Below are 19,498 nucleotides of genomic sequence, written 5' to 3'. Positions count from 1 at the left end.
GTGAATCTACTGATGAGGAATAATTTTGGCACTTCATCGTTTTTCTAATTCACACTTAACGATAAGCCCTGTCAAGTAGTACAAAATAGATAGGAAGAACCGAAAGCGAAAGTCCTTGGTCAGCTTCTTCTATGTCAAATTACTTCTACTGCCTAACCTTGATCAATGATTTTATAATCCTGTTTTATATGTTTGCCGTTTCAAGCGTTAGCCCTTCTCAGGATACGGACGAAGGGCTCAGTAACGCTTCCAAAATAAGGTTAGCTTTAGAAACTCTCCACACTAACCATACAGATCAGCAACTCAGTCCGCTATAAAGTCTATAGGGGACTGAGTTGATGAATTATCCTTAATTCCCCCCCCCCCCCTCCCCACCAACACGGCATCACGGTTTCTTTAGAAATTCTGTCGAGGCCGCATACTTTTATTTAGGGACACCGTGAAAGGAATCTAAACTATGCACAGTAGCGTTGAAATAAACGGCGTTCTTCACTTATCTCGAATTCAGCCATTGAAAATGCCCATCACTAGATCCATGCACCTTTTGGGTTGTTTTCTTGAGTTTTTACTTCTCTTTGAGTGAAAACTCTCTTTTACGCAAAAACGTGTGTTACATAGGTGTAGTCTCACAGAAGCGGTCAGATTTGTGAAAAAGCAAGCAAGCAGGACAGTGAGGACGTAACGAGGAGGGAGGGGGAGGGGGGAGAGAGAGAGAGGAAGGGAAGGTGGGATGAAGAATGGAGCAAGCAAGCAGGACAGTGAGGACGTAACGAGGAGGGGGGAGAGGGAGAGAGGAAGGGAAGGTGGGATGAAGAATGGAGCAAGCAAGCAGGACAGTGACGACGTAACGAGGAGGGAGGGGGAGGGGGAAGAGGGAGAGAGGAAGGGAAGGTGGGATGAAGAATGGAGCAAGCAAGCAGGACAGTGAGGACGTAATGAGGAGGGAGGGGGAGGGGGGAAGAGGGAGAGAGGAAGGGAAGGTGGAATGAAGAATGGAGCAAGCAAGCAGGACAGTGAGGACGTAATGAGGAGGGAGGGGGAGGGGGGAAGAGGGAAGGAGGAAGGGAAGGTGGGGTGAAGAATGGAGCAAGGAAGCAGGGAAGAACCGCAAGCAAGAAACTAAGAGATGAAGAAGCGAGAAATGCAGTGAAGAAGTGACGTGTGGAGACAAAGAAGAACGCGAGATTCATAAACTATCATAGATTAATGTTCAGTGTGCAAGTAACAGTTCTTAATTTTTTTCTCTTCGTTCTTGTTCAAACCTTCTTATTACAATAAATATATTTCGTGAGGAAAGGTCTGAAACGATGGAGACCCGCATAAGGTAAGTTGAGGAAGAGGCTCAAATATCTTTTACGAAATCTCGCCGTAGCTTCTCCTGCGTTGTAAGAGATTTTGCTCGGTTGACTTGGATGGCAATTAAAGTGCAAAAAAGTGATTGCAAGTGTCCTGAAGACTTTTCCAACTTTGCTTTCAAGTTCAAACAAAGGATGCTTAACATTTTCAAGGAGATCAAGTTCCCATCTTTTTGATGGGATTGAGTAAAATTATGAGCAACTACAAATTGGAATGAATCGCTTTTTCATTCGTTTCCCTTGAATTTAGGTGGCTTAAGGGACCTGTCACTATTTATGCCTAGAGAGGGTCGGAGGGCTTTTGGCTTTACTTAAGGCTGTGTAGCATTCAAATGATTCCCTCTGATTGGAAGGGAATTTTCTATGGTTCCCCTCTAAACTCTGTGACGACGACTGATCCCCTCCGTTCTCTCTAAAAACCATGTGATTCCTCTCCTCCCCAAAATTCCTCTAACCACCCCTCCCCGCGCTAAATAATGACTGGTCCGTAAAATCTATCTCCTGTTTCCGTAAGGTCATGTTCAAATCGGAAATCTCAACGCATAAAATGTCCAACTGGATGGCTCCTGTAGATGGTGAGTACTTAAACTGATTTCAAGTTAATCTCTGTCTCGCCCTAGTAATCGATCATGCGTTGTTCACGTGACTTTAGGCTGGAGAATCGATCTGTGGCGAGCACTGCACATGATCAACATTCGGGGGTGTGTCGGGAAATGTTGGCAAGATATCATTTTTGATTAAAGGTTTGTTTTCTTCTTCCGGTAAACTTGGTAGTTCACTTTTCGACTCCGTAACAGTCTCATTTCTTGTTAATAGTTCTGTTGCTATCATTTCTTTCAATTTCTTGTTTCTTTTCTTTCTCTTTTTGATCTTGATCTTTTTCCATCGAGTAATGTCAAGGTCTTCTTTTCGTGGTTGGGTTGGTTCCTCCTTCGCTCCGACTTCCAAGATGGCGTATTCAAGATCCAGAAAAGACTGAAAAAATAGTTCAAACATCAAACACTTAAGGTTAGGAAACAGCCACTGGAAAAAGTGGTAGATCGCTGTAAAACATTTTCCACGCTGCCCCAATTTAAGGCTGTGATTACCCGATTCGCAGTACTGTTCATTATGCCACTTAGGACCGAGTGTTTTAGAAAAGTGTTTGTAAATTGACGTCTTTTTAACATGATCTAATGTATTTCTTTATGTATACCTGCCTCGTTCACCGAATAACATCATCTTCCATTGTAACTATTATGGCAGTTATACGCATCTGGATGCCAGATTTAATTAAAAAAAAAAAAACCACTAAAGCTAGGCAGCGAACCGTAGCTAGCTCTGTGTATAAATTTACAGAAAATATACTATTCAAAATGTCATACATAAATCAACTTCAAATTCTAGTTAAAAGAAAGTCGTTAAATAAATAAATGAATAAATAAATAAATAAACAAAAACCCTAAAAGTTCCTAATGTTGCGAGTATATTGTTCAGCTCAAGACCTTGAAAGATGTCGCAATGTTTAAGCTGCTACTCAGCACGGACTTCCGCATCCTTCTCAGGCATTCTCTACTTCGTTCTGCTCCTAGCAAATCCCTAACACTACCTTACAGCTCATTGGAGTAGCCCCCTAAAACATCGATTATAACGTTCACTTGGTTGATCTTGTACCCCGGGAATTGCTGCTTCAACTCCAAACGTAGTGGGGCGTACTTGAGAGTTTTCTCCCTCTCTTTCTGTTCTCTATTCTCAACCCAGGGGGAACTCATCTCTAAGAGGGTAACGATCTGATTTTCCTTGTCCACAATCCTTGCGTCTATTATTATTATAATAATATTATTATTATTATTATTATTATTATAAATAATCAAACTTTGTTAACACTCAAAGCAAATATCTATTTACAAGTTAAAAGTAAAAGCGACCTAGTAGTAGTTCCGATTTCAATTAAAATCCTATTTACAATCTAATCCTTTTCATCAACATCACTATTATTATTGTCGATGCTAAAATAAAAATGCGTCTTTATTGTTCAAGAGATAAAATTGAAATTACACTAGCCCTAAAATATAATCATAATAATTTAATAAATTCACAAAAAGGTAGAAACAAAGAAAAAAAAAAACAGAAAGTATATTATTATTATTATTATTATTATTATTATTATTATCATCATCATCATCATCATCTTTGTTACCTTAGCATATAACCCGTATATCCTGGACACTTCTCTCATCGTCAGCTGGCCATCTAAGATTTCATCACTGCGGATTATTTCAGCCTTGAAAGAAATATTACCCAAGAGAAATTAAAATTTTACTTCTCATCTTTCATTCGGAAAAACACTCCATATAAAGGATTAAAAGCAAAAGTAAGGAGAGCAAAAACTGTACCTGATGTGTATTTGGAATGGCAAACTTTGCAACCAGAAATTTTTTCAACACATCAACGGTCACCGCGGAAGGACATCGGAGATAACGAGTAGGAAAAATCTAGACAAAGAAATCACGTAAAATCTTGTAAGACTAAAACGATAAAGATAAAAGGTTTTTTTTTTACATGCAATCATTGATAAGTTTCTTTATCATACCTGATTTTCCAACCAGTTTCTTTTTCGCCTACAAGGAAAAGGAAAGAAAGTAAGAGAAAAGAAAGAAGGAAACTCAACGGAGCGAAAAAGGAGAACTCATTATATTGATGGACTGTTTTTTGTCATCGGTTCAACTTTTACCTGTAGTATTCTAGAGTTACACACACCGGATCCTCCATCACAACTTCCTTTTCATCCTTGAAATCACCCGGAACTACGTTTTCGTCTGAAAAAAAAGGATAGTTTGGTTAGAAGAATAACGCGAATAGGACTAGAATTGTTTCTCCTTCAAGCCTCTTTTTCGAAACACTAAAATTATAATTCAACCTTACTCCTCCACCCAAACCTAGAAATCATTTCACTGGAAGACTCAGGCTGGGAACCCCTCCACCCAAACCTGGAAATCATTTCACTGGAAGACTCAGGCTGGGAAGTCTTTGCCAGACAAACAACTAGTGAACAAACAAAACAAGCAAATAAACAAGCAAACAAGCAAGCAATCAAACATTCAAAGAAGCAAAAAGCAAAAAGCAAGCAAACAGACAAGCAAGCAAACAGACACTGAAGCAAGCAAGCAAACAAAGAAGCAAAAAGGCAAACAAACAAATAAAAAAACAGACAAGCAACCAAGCAAACAAGCAAACAAACAAATAGGAAAAAAAACAAACAGGCAAACATGTAAAATAGGAGACAAAGAAACAAGAAACCAAGCAAGTAATCACACAGGCAAAGAAGAAAACAAATAAAAATAAACACAAACAAAAACAAACGAACAAGGTCAAAATGAAACGAGCAAAAATGTAGTTCTTACCGTGATAAAATGGTTTACCTGAAGGTTTGCTTTCTTCTCTTTCATCTATTTGATTTTCTTCGAAATCATGTCGAAGCTTTTGTTCAGCTAAACAAATTCAAGATTGAATTCAATCTAGATATAGTGTTCGATTCTAAATGAGCCGATTTTAAGTCTGAAGATTTTTGTATCAAAATTCTTTTTCTCGAGAAAGTCAGTGGTACGACTAAAAGGCAAGGTCAAGATGAAAGCTTTGCTGTTGTTGGTGTGGCCAGCGCGCAACACTTTGTGGAAGATGGAAGAGCCTGAACCTGTCTATATTCAGTTCTTCTTTATTTTCTTTTTCTCTGATCAATCAGAAGTCAGAAAATAGAGGCTAAAGCTTTTCTGCGCACAAATTCCTACGGAAAAGTGCTCTCGTCTTGTTTGCGTACTATGATCCTTCAAGGCAAGCGACATGCTTGGCACAAATAGTGAACGCTATTTTTCCTGCGCAATCGCTCATGTTCGTGACATTATTCTCCCCTATCAAACCTCAATGCTCGCGCGAATAAACCATAGGTCCCGTCTCCTGCATCTATTAATTAGTTAATTTGGTTAGACAGCGGACGTTAAAGAACCCACTCACAAGATTACTGTGATGTGGTCTAGCCTGTTTACTGGGAATTGGGGAGAGGGGGCATCTGTTAGATTCGTCTTTAATTGATTGTAAACTGCTTAGCAGTCTGGTAAAGTTCCCCGCACAGTGTTATAAAGCGCCATGAGCTCAGGATATGAGCGCTATATAAATAAAAGTTATTATTATTGTTATTATTATCATTATTATTATTATAATCATTATTATTATTATTATTATTATTAAAAACATACATCACTGACATACATTCTACTACTTCGATTCACATTTACAGGTTTTTTTTTTTCAGAGCAATCTGAATTGGGTGTCGAAGGTAATCCGTGGTCGCTTTGGTTTTAGAAATGTACGCGCTTTAGGATGAATAACCCTGAATATCTGCAGCTACCAGTGTATTGATGATGAAAAAAAAATTATCATACCGCATGGCATACCTTGATAGAGACCAGGCACGAGTTTGAAGACGATTTCTTGGAGGGTTCGGTCAGGCCTGAAAATAAAAGAGGTATTTACGGACATCCTTGGCCATTCGTTTCTCGGAGGTCAACCCTAGCAGCTAACCCCACAGTAATTTCATTTAACAGAACTTACCGCTCAGGTGGCTACATAAAAAACAAATGAAAGTCCTATAGAAGAGATTTTCCGGTTTCTTCTTCAAACTCCCGTGAAAAAGTGTGAAAAGTTTTGGTTGAGTTCTTGTATTCAATGGACCAGTCTTCTCAGCCAGTTCTCAATAACGTTCATAGAGTGAAAGTCATAAGCTGATTACTGTGCCTCGATCATTTATTCAGTTCAAAGCTTTGCTACATTTTATAATGGGGAGGGTTTTTCGGGGAGATCTTCGAGCAGCTATGACCTAGTTACTTACGGTTCCCTGTTTCAGTATTAAAGTACCAAACTTTAAATTCAGTTCGGTCTTAAATCTTTGTAAATGAGCAATACAAATACAGAAAAAGTGGTTGAATTTGGTCAAAATCTATATATCTCTCACCTTATGTAAAGTAGTGGTTTAGTCTTGTGCACCTCAACAGCACAAACAGGACAGTGATACGATGCTTGGAGGTACTTTACGATACAACTGCGACAAACTAGAAACAACGAACACACTATAGATGAAAAAAGTTGAAAATTAAAAGTCTCTCACCAGTGTGCGACTAGAAGAAATCCGTTTCCTCAAGAGGACTCGGACCTAAGTGAGAAACAGTCCAATTGGTTGATTGACGAGGCCATGAGCTTGGCTCAAACACCGGTTACTTCTCCAAACAGACGGTGGAGTCTTGCTTATGGTAAACCAAACTAAGCTATCTGGTTCCAGTTGTTCGAAGTTTGGATAACGCTATCCACTAAATAACTCCGCTCTATCTGGCAGATCGCGCGGTACACTTTGTTAAGACTTATCCGCTTGATAGCGATCATTTATCCTTTCGATAATGTTATCCGCCTTTTGAACAACTAGGCCCTAGAGGTTGCAGTCTGCCAGGAAGGTAACAGATGATGACAAGCAACAGCCTAATAGGCTGGACAAAGCGGCGTGAAGGTAATATTTTAAGCTCAGTCTTCAAGAAAAGACCAAAATTCAAATGAACACCAACCATAGATAATGCACCGCTTCATAACTTTTTATGGATGCGATCTTGAGGTGAGCACTCCACATCTCACTTACACAGTAGGTCGATTTTGTGAGCGGTCAGATGGCCGATAATTTGTTTTTGAAACACTCTTCCGGTAGATAACGTTTTTGATTCAGATCAGTCCTTGTTGTAGCATTTGTTACTGTTGCTCGAGTCAATGAGACTAGGTTTACACTAAAAGAAATTGTTTTACGAAATTGTACGTTTTAGGTTCCGATTAAATTTTTCCGTTTACATACAAGTAGACAAATGCAAAATGAAACATTCCCTTTTATGTCGTGTCTCTGGAGATTTTAATTCGAAATTTTAAAGTTGCATGGAATCCAAAAACTTTTGAGTTCGGAAAGATTATCCTTGTTAAAGGTTTGAAGAACGAATCTGCGTATATTCTGCCTGCAATATTTAGAGTTCGTTATTCTCTCTTAGGTGAACAGGCTAGGATCCATCCTGTCGTTCACACAAAGTGACGAACTTTTTCCCGATATCTCCGTATTTGCTTTTGATAATCTCCCGACCAATTCTAACCCTTCGTAATCTTTCGAGTGGAATATGCACGAAAGACTGAGCAGAAGTTCAACTTCGTCAGCTGTCCAACTTAAATTTGCATCTTGATCGACTCTACCCCTTTTTATTTGGCGGAAGTTTGTTGTCGTCGATCGAGGCATGAAACGAAACAGCCTTGTAACCACTCAATCAGGATTGTTTGCGGATTTATTGCAGTACGTAAACGGTTGGGAATCCAGATACGTTTTTAGCGTAAAAACCTGTGAATCCAATAACCCTAAACAAGAACTGATGAATTCGGTGACATTTATGAATCCGGAAAAATATCCTCTAGTGTGAGCCAAGTCTGAAGCTAGAAGTTCCGTGTTTACAACTTCCGTGATCATTAAAAATATTTCTTTAGTGATCGCCACTTGCGATCACTAGATGCTTTTTTGAGCCATAAAAAAAGTTGCTTCCACTAAGCTAAATGTAGTTAGCTTTAGACTGAGATTATACCTTTAAAAGAAAAATCGTTCATTTGTTATTTAAATCACTTTTTATGAGTAATGAAAGCCTTTGCAACGTAAGTCGTATCCTAAACTTACACGAATGCAGACACTCGACAATAGTTGTGGCATCTACTAAGTATCCACCACACAGCATACACATAATGTGAGGGTTTAAGTCTTGTATCTTCATACACCGTAACATCTTCCGTTGCAAACGTCTTCCACGTCCTTAGTAAGACGAGAAAAAAGAAAAACATCCGTTAATATCAAATTTTTTTCAGGCTTTATTTTCCACTATTACACGAGTACGGTTCATTACTACGAGGATCGCTTTCATACATTCGTTAACATCATTAGAAAGCGAATCATATGTGGCGACTCGTATAACGTCGTATGTGTCGCTAAACTGGGTTCATTTCCAACAAGGAAAAGCCTTAGCGACTTTCAAGGTGTCATGTTAATTAGCCATCGTAAAGAGTTTCAAGATGACATTTCGAGCGTCATCCCTTCGTCAGAGCGAAACCATTACTCGAGTAGATTTCAGACACTTGTTTATTATACATTCCAGCTTTGTTTTTCACTCTTTCGAAGTTACCCGTTTCTTTTCAGTCTTGTAGGTGATACTGTGCTGCAAGACGAAACCTCGAGGCTAAATATGCAATTAGATTTATAAAGCTACAGTGAGCGAACTACCTCGGAAATTTGTGCCGCGTCCGTACCTAAATATATTCAGTTGGGTATGAACTACTCTGAACCGGCAGAATTTCGCGCAAAAAAAGAGGCAAGGATCCTTACAAACTTAATTCTTGTCATTACCAATCTCAGGGACACGAAAAAGTAAGGCTGTGTTTCGTGGAGATTTTTCGCAAATTTCGTTAAAACCTTTAACTGTCTGTAAATAAGACGCTTATCAAAACACCATAATGTTAGAATGAACAGGGTCGGGTCATTCAAAACATAATAGAGGTTTTGCAGACAGATTTACCGTTCCGCCGTAGTTTTTTCCCTTTAAAGTGTCTAGCACTACGACAGATCCCCAGGTAATTCCAATGAAAGTGCACTTTTAAAACGACAGATATCATTCTGAACCGAGTTAAATATCTTCAGCCCTGGATTATGGCTAAATTGCCGTCACTCGAAAAACCGAGCTTCTTCTTGAATCACATGAATCTCACTACCCAGCTGACAGTACCAACAAATGCAACCTAAACTCGATCGACCAAAAGAGAAATCGTTTAACTTGGATAAGAGGCCAAAGTAGACGAATCAAGCGAAGGAGAAATTTTGGACCAAGATGATCGAAGCGGATTGAGAATACCAAGCAGAACTGCTTAACTTTCGCTGCCTGCCTTTTGTCGACCGTTTTTGGCAAATACACGAAAATATTTGGATTTGTTATGAGTAGGGGTTGTTTTTTTTTTTTAGCTGATGGATCTATGTGAGGTTTAAAAGAAGTAGTATTAACGAAATGAGTGGAAAACTCCGCCGTTTGGTTTGCTGCAAGCGTAGCCTTTTGTCTTTGTAAGATTTTCGAAAGTGATATATGCAAGAGTTCGGCAACGCTATTGTCAACATTTTTTAGCGAAAGTTTAGAGGATGTGCAATCGACCCAAAACGACGTATCGGTCCGGAAAAAATAGTGGGAATCGTATCTATCTGTTGTTTAAAATGTTAGGAAAATGCAACCGCGGATTACACTTCAATTCCTGATAGATTTTTCCCAAACTGAGGGTTCTCCCGGAATTACGGACATACTGATTATAGTATCTAAACGCACTGTCGTGCTTCGTCGATGGCCATGTAAAGCAGATAACTGCCGGATTGCTAACCAGAATTTCATTACGGTAGAAAAATCACCGTGACAAATTTTGAACAGCTGAAAACTCGAACCGTTTGTCTTTGCTAGCCCTTCGCCTAAGGTAGAGCAAACGGTTAGACCATCAGCTTTCCACAACTCGCTGTAGCAGTTTATCCGTATACCTTTATCAACTTCTCAGGCGTCCTTTAAGTGAATATCTTCATCTTACGGTTCTTTTAACCGATGACATGCATCCTCGTGTAATTCGATGGCTCTTTAAAGTGGACTGAGTCGTGAATCACTTCGCTTTGTAGCCCAAATAACAAGAACATTGGAGTTCACGAGTGCTTTGAGGACAAATTGCTTTTACGTCGGAATGTGGAAAATTTGAATCTACTACATTCTTAGCTAATTTAAAGAATTAAAAAAAAACCTAGGAAAATGACTTAAAAAACCTTGTTCTAATCGACGACCTCACATACCTTTTCGTTAGAGAAGTACTACATACTCCTTCGCATGATCAAGCTCTTGACACAGAAAGAAATGTTTAGGACTGATGAGACCGAAACACAAAACTTAAGTTTTATTCAGAAGGTTTGAGTATAGATCGATAATTCTCTCATTCAGCCATAAATACATGCAATAGGAGAAATAACTTTATCACCATGAAGTTCAGTTTTATTTATAGAATTTGTACGGCGTGTTTAGTCACGACCTAGAAAACTCGTTTCGCCAAACTTAGATTTACTGATTTAGGCCGTCATCGGCCACGCGGCCTGAAATTGACCGAAGATTTTTTCAATTCAGAAGGTCGAGGAACCAATTTTGAGCGGTTAGCAAGCCGAGAGATAGCCAGAATTAAATCCCGAAGAAAAATCCAGCCTTATTCTCCGTAACCAATATCAGCAGTAAATTAAAATGTTGGCCGATTCAGCTACATGACGGAAGAACTCGAAGTTGCTGGAGGACATAAACCGTCGTTGACTTACACTATGCGATGGTATGAACGAAAAAATTTGTACAACAGATGCAAACAAAATCTGAAAAACCAATTCAGAATTGTCCATTAAAACATGATCGATCTTTCAATTCCTTGTATTGTTGTGCGACTTAAAAAATTCTTTACAATCGAAGCGCATAATTCAAGCCCGAAATTTATTCCGGCACGGCAAATGGTGCATACATACAACCTGATCCAACATATTCTCTTTCGGTTTCACAGGCATTTTGAAATAGAAATCGCTCTGCTTTGTCTAGGACAAGAAAATTTTCAAGGCTGTGATGAAATGATTATCGAGAATGATGTTTGAAAGCCAGCAAAGATGAATAAGAAATCTACCTTTTGTCTGACAGAAAAATTCTCCAACTTGAAATTACCCCGACACCGTTGATACCGAAGAGCTTTCCTCAAACATTGTTCACATTCTGTTTGAAGCTGAACTCAGTATTCATAAATTGAAATTTTCGAAATGTTCACATTTTTTTTAGATAGGTTGTCTGAACTATAAGAAGAAACTATGCGATCAAATGTACCATTCCGTCCGAAATGTATGAGATGTATTTGGTCTGTTGCTTGTGTCACGAAATGATTTACATTGCGGTCCGATAACTAAAAATAACGCACACTTTGATCAACAAATTTACGACAAAAATCGCCTCATAGCTGCAAATAAATACTCCATATAAGAAGTCAAATAATTTTCCTAACGTATTGGAGAATTTCAGGCTAAAATTTTCAGTATAAGATGAGAAATTACCGTGCTTTTCTTGGCGGTTACTTGCTGGCTTCGAGTTGATTTCAAGTTAGCACACGTTGCTGTTGATACGCGTAATCACGTGACCGATCGCACCAGTCTCCCCTGAGGCGCTTTCGGGTGTAAACATCTGCTTTCATGCAAAACACCTAGTAGATGTTTACTTGCTGTTTTTCCTTATTTTTCTTCGCGAAAAATAGAAGTAAAGAAGCCAAATCTAGTGCTAGAGATCTCTTCAGAAGATAAGTTCTGGAAAGGGAGCTTTCCTCCACGCAAATGGGATTTTAAATGACGATTGAAAATCAAGGTTCTACTTGCAAATATTGCAATGTACATCACGAATGACATATGACAATTTTTTCATCTTTCTATTAGAAATTAGCGATGTCTTTTTCATTTAACGTTCCTAAAGAGACTGAGCAGCGATAATATTATTTGTTACAATATTCTAAATGCTCTTAAAATGTTTATATTCGCCGGTTGAAAACACATCCTGTTGCAATCGATCGAGGTCTGAAATTAGAATGTCGCCTATTTAGAAGAATCGAAGTTATTACAAACTCTGTGCAGCTGCTCCGAATGTAAAAAAAAATGATCAATGGCCTCTTGACGCCTTGATTTTGCTGCGAAAAGCGACTGGTTTCGGTATACCCTTGTACAGGCTTAGGAAGAGAGGTAGTCAGTTTAACTGAAAGTCGACTGGATAGTTTTTTTGTAGCCACGATTTGGGCATTTTGAATGAATAAAACCACTGATTTCATTTTTTTAAAACGAGTTTCATGTTTTTAATTTCTGTAATTGAAGCGATCAATGAAACACTTGTAAGTGTCATCGATTCCCTAACTGATTATCTAGGGAAAAAAATTTTCGTCGTTCAGTAAAATAAATCCTCAGTACTCAAGAATTTCTACTGAATAAGCGGTTCCACGCTAAAACGATCTGTTTTTACCCAATACTGTTTTAAGGATTCTTCCTCGAACGAAACAACTGTAATCACGTTACAAAATTGTACATCGAAGTTTCCCAAAGAATTGTACTTCCAAATAGAAACATATGTATGACAAGGAACATTCGCCGTAAGCGGTGAACTGGATTTAGAGCATCAGTGACGTTGAAATTTACACGCCACCGGAAAGCGCATAAATCTTCCCTTCGCCTCAGATGATGTAAGGTGCGCTTTGTCTGATCTTAACCCAGGCAAAAAAAACAAATATCACTTTCCACATCTGTTCTCTGACCGGGGATCCATTTCTCGAAAGAAAGCTGTCCTCTTTGGTCGTGAGTTTAGCACTCAGGATCAGGGTAGTGATAGGTTTGAAATTAAAGGAATAATGACATTTGCAGATGAAACAGAGTGTAATGGTTTTTGAGCTAAGTCCCAAGAATTTAGATCGTAGAATATGGCTCAGCGGGACTTTGGGGAAACGGACCCCTGGCCTCTGAGATATCCATGCATGCCTGTATTCAGATCTGGCTCCTAAAAGTCCGCTAGTTCAGTTGGTTTACGGAGCGCGCTTTCTTGTAACGTAAATAAGCCTCGCATCAGACCCGATGTCAAGGGTAAGTAGAACTCATCTGAAAATTTAACTCAAATGACTGACATTTTTTCTATTTAATTCTCTTGTTCTATTATCGATTTTGAATTTACGTTTTCGTGCTTCCCTTGGAAACCAGAAAACTCGTAATGCTAAAAATCCAGAACCGGCATGAAATACCATACCTTTCAAACTTCTACATAGCTGTATAGTCCATAAGGGTAGGTTACCTTCTAGTTTATAAGTTTCAACTATGAAAAGAGCGTATGATGCACAATCCTCGCAGTAGAGAGCGCTATTTATGCAATAGCGAAAATCAGACCTAAAAAAAAATCAGGCCTGTACGGGATTCGAACCACTGACCTCTGCGATACTAGTGCAGCGCTCTACCAATTGAGCTAACAAGCCAACTGGGAGCAGGCCGTTAAGTTGATTCGGGTTTATTACGAATCAACTTAACGGCCTGCTCCCCCCAGTTGGCTTGTTAGCTCAATTGGTAGAGCGCTGCACTAGTATCGCAGAGGTCAGTGGTTCGAATCCCGTACAGGCCTGATTTTTTTTTAGGTCTGATTTTCGCTATTGCATAAATAGCGCTCTCTACTGCGAGGATCGTGCATCATACGTATCTAAGACCGCAGTGCAAAATATATGAACTTCATATATTCATCGTATATGAAAAGAGCGTTTAACCATGGTCTAATCAGAACAATGCATTAATGAGCGAGGTGTACTCCTTGCAAGGAGATGAAATTTGTTTTAAAAGTAGATGACATTTCAAGCTCCGAAGAAGCACAGTTAGGTATGACTTTTCACTCATTCAATTTGGAGAATTTTCATCAGTTGTACACTTTGGACCTGCAAAAAGTGAACGGCCCTTTGTTCTTTAAAGGCTCAAAAAGGGATCTAAAGATAGAGAAGACGAGAAAGGCAAAAAACTGTTCATAAGTCATGGCAACGACTTTAAATAATTGAAAGCTTGACAGCACATGGAGTTCACGAAAGCTCAACTCTGATGGGTCGGCATTCTACAGTTCAATGTGTCCGTTCATACCATTAATTCAATAACAAGTAAGCTCACCTCATATATTCTCAGTTATAACTCCTTGTAAAATAAGTAGTGTTATAGACGAGGCATTTAGTAGCACTAAAGCCCAGAATAATTTTTTAGCAAGAGTTTTCCTTCATAAACAGCAAACTTCAGTCATAAATCATTTTGCCTCCAATACCTAGACTTTCCTTCATTGTCTTAAAAAGCCGCATATTTGACCGTTGTTGTAATACTTATGGTTCACCTTGGCTTGAATAACGTTTTCAACTCTACACCTGACTCAAACTCTGGTGTTTTCTCGGGTCTTGTCATGTTTTTGTGACATTACCTGCTACTTAAATGAAGGGAGGACGGTCACGCTTTCCATCGCTTTGCTGCAGTACCACAAACCGCTAAATGCATTTTTGTGGGTTGCGGTAAGCGGGTGCAAAAGTATTGTTGATATCAGGCATGTTTACGTCTTCGTAGTTCAGTAGTAATCTAATTTCTAGTTGTTGAGAGACAGTGAAAACTAAAGGACTTTGTACTCGACGAACGATTAGTAGGGACCTTGAGAAACCACGACGGCGACGCCAAGGAAGACTTCGATTAAAAAAATAAATTTCTACTCTTAGTTAGATTTTCAAAAATGGCTGCAGGAGCTTACTGTCTCATACAGCGCCACAGCTCAATTTCAGCATGACGTATAAAGTAGCCGTTGAGTTCCAAATGGAAGTTAAGATAATTTGCCGTCGCGGTTTCGGTTCACAGACGACACAAATTTTGGCGATTTCACGTTGTTGTTTTGCATAGGACGGCTAAGAAGTGTACAAAGTTTCAAAATGCACGTGCCGTCGCCGTCGTGGTTTCTTAAGGTCCCTAGTATTTGACGTTGGACATCTTGCTTGACCTTACAGAGTATTTTTTTTTTTTTTTTTTAATTTGATTTATTTGTTTAAGCAGGTTGAATTTATTGGCAACTATTAAGCTGATGTGGACCTGCTGTTTTTCCCACCCAACCCACCCCAGGGGAGGACATCCAGCACACAGTAATCTCGTGCGTGGGAAATTAACGTCTCTTACCCATTACCCTTAAGAGACGGGACCTCCGGCTTTACGTCTTATCCGAGAGACGAAGCAAAGTGGGTAAAGCATCTTGCTTAAGGATACAGCGACATGTCCCTGGTAGGACTTGAACCCGGGCCCTTCGACCCAGAGTCCAGCGCACTTAACCACTGGACCACTGACGCCCCACAGTATCAGAATTCTCACGCTAATTCTTTTTAAAGAGCGACACACGTACAAGAAAGCAATTCTTATCTGAAAAATAGATTTTCCATGAAAGCCTACCTCAATATAGTAATTTCAGGAGGCGATTTCCTAACGAATCAAACAAGGTTTCCATTAGATACAATGAAATATATGAAGTTCATATATTTTGAACTGCGGTATTAGATACGTATGATGCACGATCCTCGCAGTAGATAGCGCTATTTAAGCAATAGCGCTATCTATCTATCTATAGCGCTAGCAATAATTAGTAGAAAATTTTAAAGTTATACCCTGAGTTATACCCTGTTATATGAAAAACTTTCGAGTGGCGAATTACCTAACAAGAAAGAGGATGATGATTAAAATATATGAAATAAATTGTCAAGTACTTGCAATTTTAATGCACGCCGTAGGCTTTTCAGCAGCGGTGTTTTGTCCGTAGGCAAACACTCGTCATATAAACCCCGAACTATTTTTCCCCATACGCTTCAGTGTACTCGACAAATGTTTAGTTTAATGTATGGAAGAACTTGTGCAAAGAGTGCACATGCAAATAATGCACGTGTAAACTAAGGAAACCATCTGCGATGGAACTTAGGCCAGAAAACTGACAGACACTAATGGGATTTTGACCTGGAGGATTGTATGATTAACTGACTGTTTTGACTAGCAGCAAATGATTTCCACCATTCCACATGATGAACTTGAAACGCTCAAAAGATTTTTTTTTCCGTTAAAGCACAAGCCTTGCGCAACCTTCAAGAAGGGAACTTTGAAGGGATTTTCTTTTTTTCTTCCTTTCTGTAGGCATCTCTTCTGTTTCAGAATGTGAGAAGTAAATCTTACTGAGGAACCTCGCCTTACGGTCATTTAGGTAACACGGTTATCGCGTTATTGCGGCTACTTTTAATTATTTGGCCCGGAAAAACAGCCTCACATTTTCTTATCAAATAGAAGAAAAAAAAAAAAAAAAGAAAATAAAAAAAGAACGTTAATGCGGCTACCCGTGAATACGGCCAAACACCGCATTTAAAAATCCAACACAGTAGAATCCTTCAAAATTTCACCCGTAAATACGACCACTCGCACTAAATTTAGAAAACCAGTACACTTCAAATGCATTTGTGGCGGTTCATGATAGCCGATTTTAAAAGTGTTCTATGTATTCATTGAAGTTTCAAGGGATTTTTTACAATTACACTCTCCGGTTGTTTATTTAAAGAAATAAGTTATTCAGGAAGCGCAAATGCAATGTATAATTTTCTTAACGGCCCATGAAATTTGACCTAATACCGGTAGTACGGCCAGTTTGTTTTGGCCCGTTGGCGACCGTAGCAAAGCAGTTCCTCTCTCTCTCTCTCTCTCTCTCTCTCTCTCTCTCTCTCTCTCTCTCTCTCTCTCTCTCTCTCTCTCTCTCTCTCTCTCTCTCTCTCTCTCTCTCTCTCTCTCTCTCTCTCTCTCTCTCTCTCTCTCTTATCATTAAGTAAGAAATAATCTTTTCATTCATCTTGATGGTTAATCAACAATTTAAGTCTGGTATGCGATGGAAATACTCTATCAATTTACAATTCGTATGAAGTACTTTCATGAAAGAGAAAAGAACGTTCTCTTACAACAATGAAATAATTTTTTTGAGTCCATATCAGGCCCTTGCTTTCAAAAATGAGGTCATGGCCAAATCATTTGAGAATGAATTTAATTTAATTTAATTTAATTTATTAGATTCACCGACAGGCAGGGACACCGCAACAGCTTGCGCCAATTACTGTGGGCCCAGTAAACCCACCCATCCCACCCCACGGGAGGACATTCACCACAAAGTAATCTCGTGCGTGGGAAATTAACGTCTCCTACCCCTAATCCTGCAGGAGACGGGGCCTACGCCTTATTCGTCCTTATCCGAGAAGACTAGAATATCTATCCATTTTTTGATATTATAGAAAGGTAGTAAATTCTCCTCAGTTATTTTAAGACCCTGAGTGTTGGTCCGGCCGAGACTTGAATCATTTTGAGATCAATATTCTCAACTTTGGGCCGTTCACTCTTGCCACTTAACCCTTTACAAATAAACATCAGTGTGTACATTCTCCCGACTGTTCTCAATACATTTCCCATGGTGCTGATAGGAGAATTTGTTTAGGAAATGATCACCAACAAAAACCTGTTTGGCCGGTTGGTGATCATTTCCTTTGTTCTCGCGACCTTTACGTTTGATTCAGCGGTGATATTGTAAGAAAAAATTGGATGCTAGTCACTCTTAGGGATTTAAAAGCCTACAAATGAGAAATCTCTCTTACTAAAGGACATTCAAAATTTCAAAAAAGGATCCTTTCTAGTCTGTGAGACAAAAGTCGAGTTTTGCAGAATACTCTCAACCTGAAGTTCTGTGTAACAAATGGTAAACACCACAGCGTACACTATGCAACACGTATACACTTAGCAACTTCCCGCGTATGGATGCACGCGGGAGGTTGCTAAGCCCGAAAAAAAGCGTAAGAGTCACTCGAGGCGATAGCCGAGAGCGACTCTAGCTTCTTGAGTGCTTAGCAAACCTCCCAAGTGCATCCATAACTCAATAGTGTACGCTGTGGTGTTTACCATTTGTTTTATAACATAACATTAATACATTGTAGCTAAAGAGTTCACTTTTATTTAACAAATCTTACGCGACCAGAAAAAACAAGCCCGCGCGGAAAAATTGTCTTTGCATTTGCTCACGTCAGCAGCGTACACCCATGGGCAAATGGGGGACGCTAAATTGACCAATCAGAGCGCGCGCTTTACTTTGGTTATGTCATAATAATAAATGTGTTGGCTCGATTAGTGGGTACAGTCGACTATGTATTTCTCACGGTGTTCTTTTGCGCAAAAACGGCATTTTGATGCCAAGAGTGTAGTGGATATCTATCCGATTTTCAATCAAAGGTTCAAGTTTTAACATTCGACGTTATTCAAGTTAAATCTTAAAGAATGATATATTGTAGTCTCTTTTCGTACGATTTAAAGTAGTTTTTTTTTTTTTAATTATAACCGAACGATTGTCCAGCAATTTTTTTGAGAGCAATTTTCAGCGTCTAAAGTTATCCGGCATGGCATTGGTTAACCTCGCTCTGTGATTGTTCCAAAAAACTTGCGCCACTTTCTAAACAAATTGTAAAAAATATTAAATAGACCAATCGCCATTGGTCGCTTAGATTTCGCCGCGCCTCAGGCAGTTTGCTCGTTTTAATATGAATTCTTTCATGGGCACCAAGAAGTTTTAAATAAATTTGTGCGGGCCGAAAGTTGTCAGCTTGTGATACACGACTTTACTACAGGATACAAGCTGAGAAAGTTGACCCTTATTTGTTCCGCCTTGATGTTTAATACCACTAAAGTTTTGCAGAGTGTTTACCGCCATTTGAATACTATACAGCTCGCACGCTACTGCTCTAAGCCCGTAACCTAAGTATCAAGTGCATTGTTAGAGCGCTGTACCAGAACTCCAGAGAAACAGTGTGGTTCCCGAGAGCAATTGGCGACAACTATTCCGTGCGAAGTAAAGGAAACAGAAGTCTGCACCAGGCAAGTGGCTAGTTAGCTGGATGACTGATCGTTTTAGATAATCGGTTTCTTACAAGATAAGATTTCTACCGACCAAAAAATGATCAAGCCTTCAACACTCCTCCCATGCGGTGTCAAAGTCCCTTCTTTGCTGGCGACCCGGAAGTGAAAACGTTTAGAGTTCTGCTGAAAGATGGAGATATTTGTTTTTGAATGATGTTCCTCATTTCCTTCCCTTTCATATATTGGAGAATTGACCGCCTCGGTTCAGTAAACTGGACTCTCAAAATCCAAATAAGAAAAGACAGACTTTAAAGAGAAAAAACAAACAAACCAAAAACAAGACAAAATCAAATACTCGGGTAATCTTGGAAACGGAAGCCAATCATTTTCAATAACCCTTAAATTTACTTTTCTCTCCTCCTTTACTGAAAAAGAAAATCCAAATTTACGTCTTCCAGGGAGATATTCATGTCCTCAACTATACGGACGAAAGACCGGGAGATTTCCTTTGTATTCTAGAGAAGGAGTATATTTGCGACTGTTGGTGCAAAAAAATCCCACCCACTTTCCTGATTGCAAGCAAGTCCAA

General features: G+C 39.2%; 1 protein-coding gene across 2 annotated transcripts; it reads right to left on the bottom strand.

Moving 5' to 3' along the window:
* Positions 1–1,224: 1,224 nt before the first annotated feature.
* Positions 1,225–11,609, bottom strand: LOC111326237 (polycomb complex protein BMI-1-B). Of its 2 annotated transcripts, none has more exons than XM_022930183.2 (10): positions 11,533–11,609; positions 8,074–8,205; positions 6,343–6,439; positions 5,786–5,841; positions 4,739–4,825; positions 4,069–4,153; positions 3,928–3,955; positions 3,731–3,829; positions 3,535–3,618; positions 1,225–2,330 (listed from the first exon to the last, which is right to left on the bottom strand). In XM_022930183.2, the coding sequence occupies exons 2-10, from the start codon at positions 8,177–8,179 to the stop codon at positions 2,004–2,006; spliced, it is 969 nt and encodes a 322-aa protein (XP_022785918.1). In that variant the 5' UTR covers positions 8,180–8,205; positions 11,533–11,609; the 3' UTR covers positions 1,225–2,003. The 2 variants fall into 2 exon arrangements, with proteins under 2 accessions (XP_022785918.1, XP_022785919.1); XM_022930184.2 differs by having other exon boundaries at positions 4,757–4,825.
* Positions 11,610–19,498: the final 7,889 nt, after the last annotated feature.

Source organism: Stylophora pistillata, chromosome 12, assembly GCF_964205215.1.
Source record: "Stylophora pistillata chromosome 12, jaStyPist1.2, whole genome shotgun sequence".
NCBI classification, from domain to species: domain Eukaryota; kingdom Metazoa; phylum Cnidaria; class Anthozoa; order Scleractinia; family Pocilloporidae; genus Stylophora; species Stylophora pistillata.
The sequence above is the reverse complement of the archived record's forward strand: the minus strand, read 5'-3'. Positions and strand labels throughout refer to the sequence as shown.

What these genes read in the sequence shown, in the direction of transcription:
- LOC111326237 (XM_022930183.2), bottom strand. Translation starts at nt 8,179, where the DNA reads ATGTTACGGTGTATGAAGATACAAGACTTAAACCCTCACATTATGTGT. An exon ending in GTAACTCTAGAATACTACAG is followed by an intron (nt 3,956 to 4,068) that starts GTAAAAGTTGAA and finishes TTTTCCTTGTAG; the next exon opens with GCGAAAAAGAAACTGGTTGG. An exon ending in CCATTCCAAATACACATCAG is followed by an intron (nt 3,619 to 3,730) that starts GTACAGTTTTTG and finishes ATTTCTTTCAAG; the next exon opens with GCTGAAATAATCCGCAGTGA.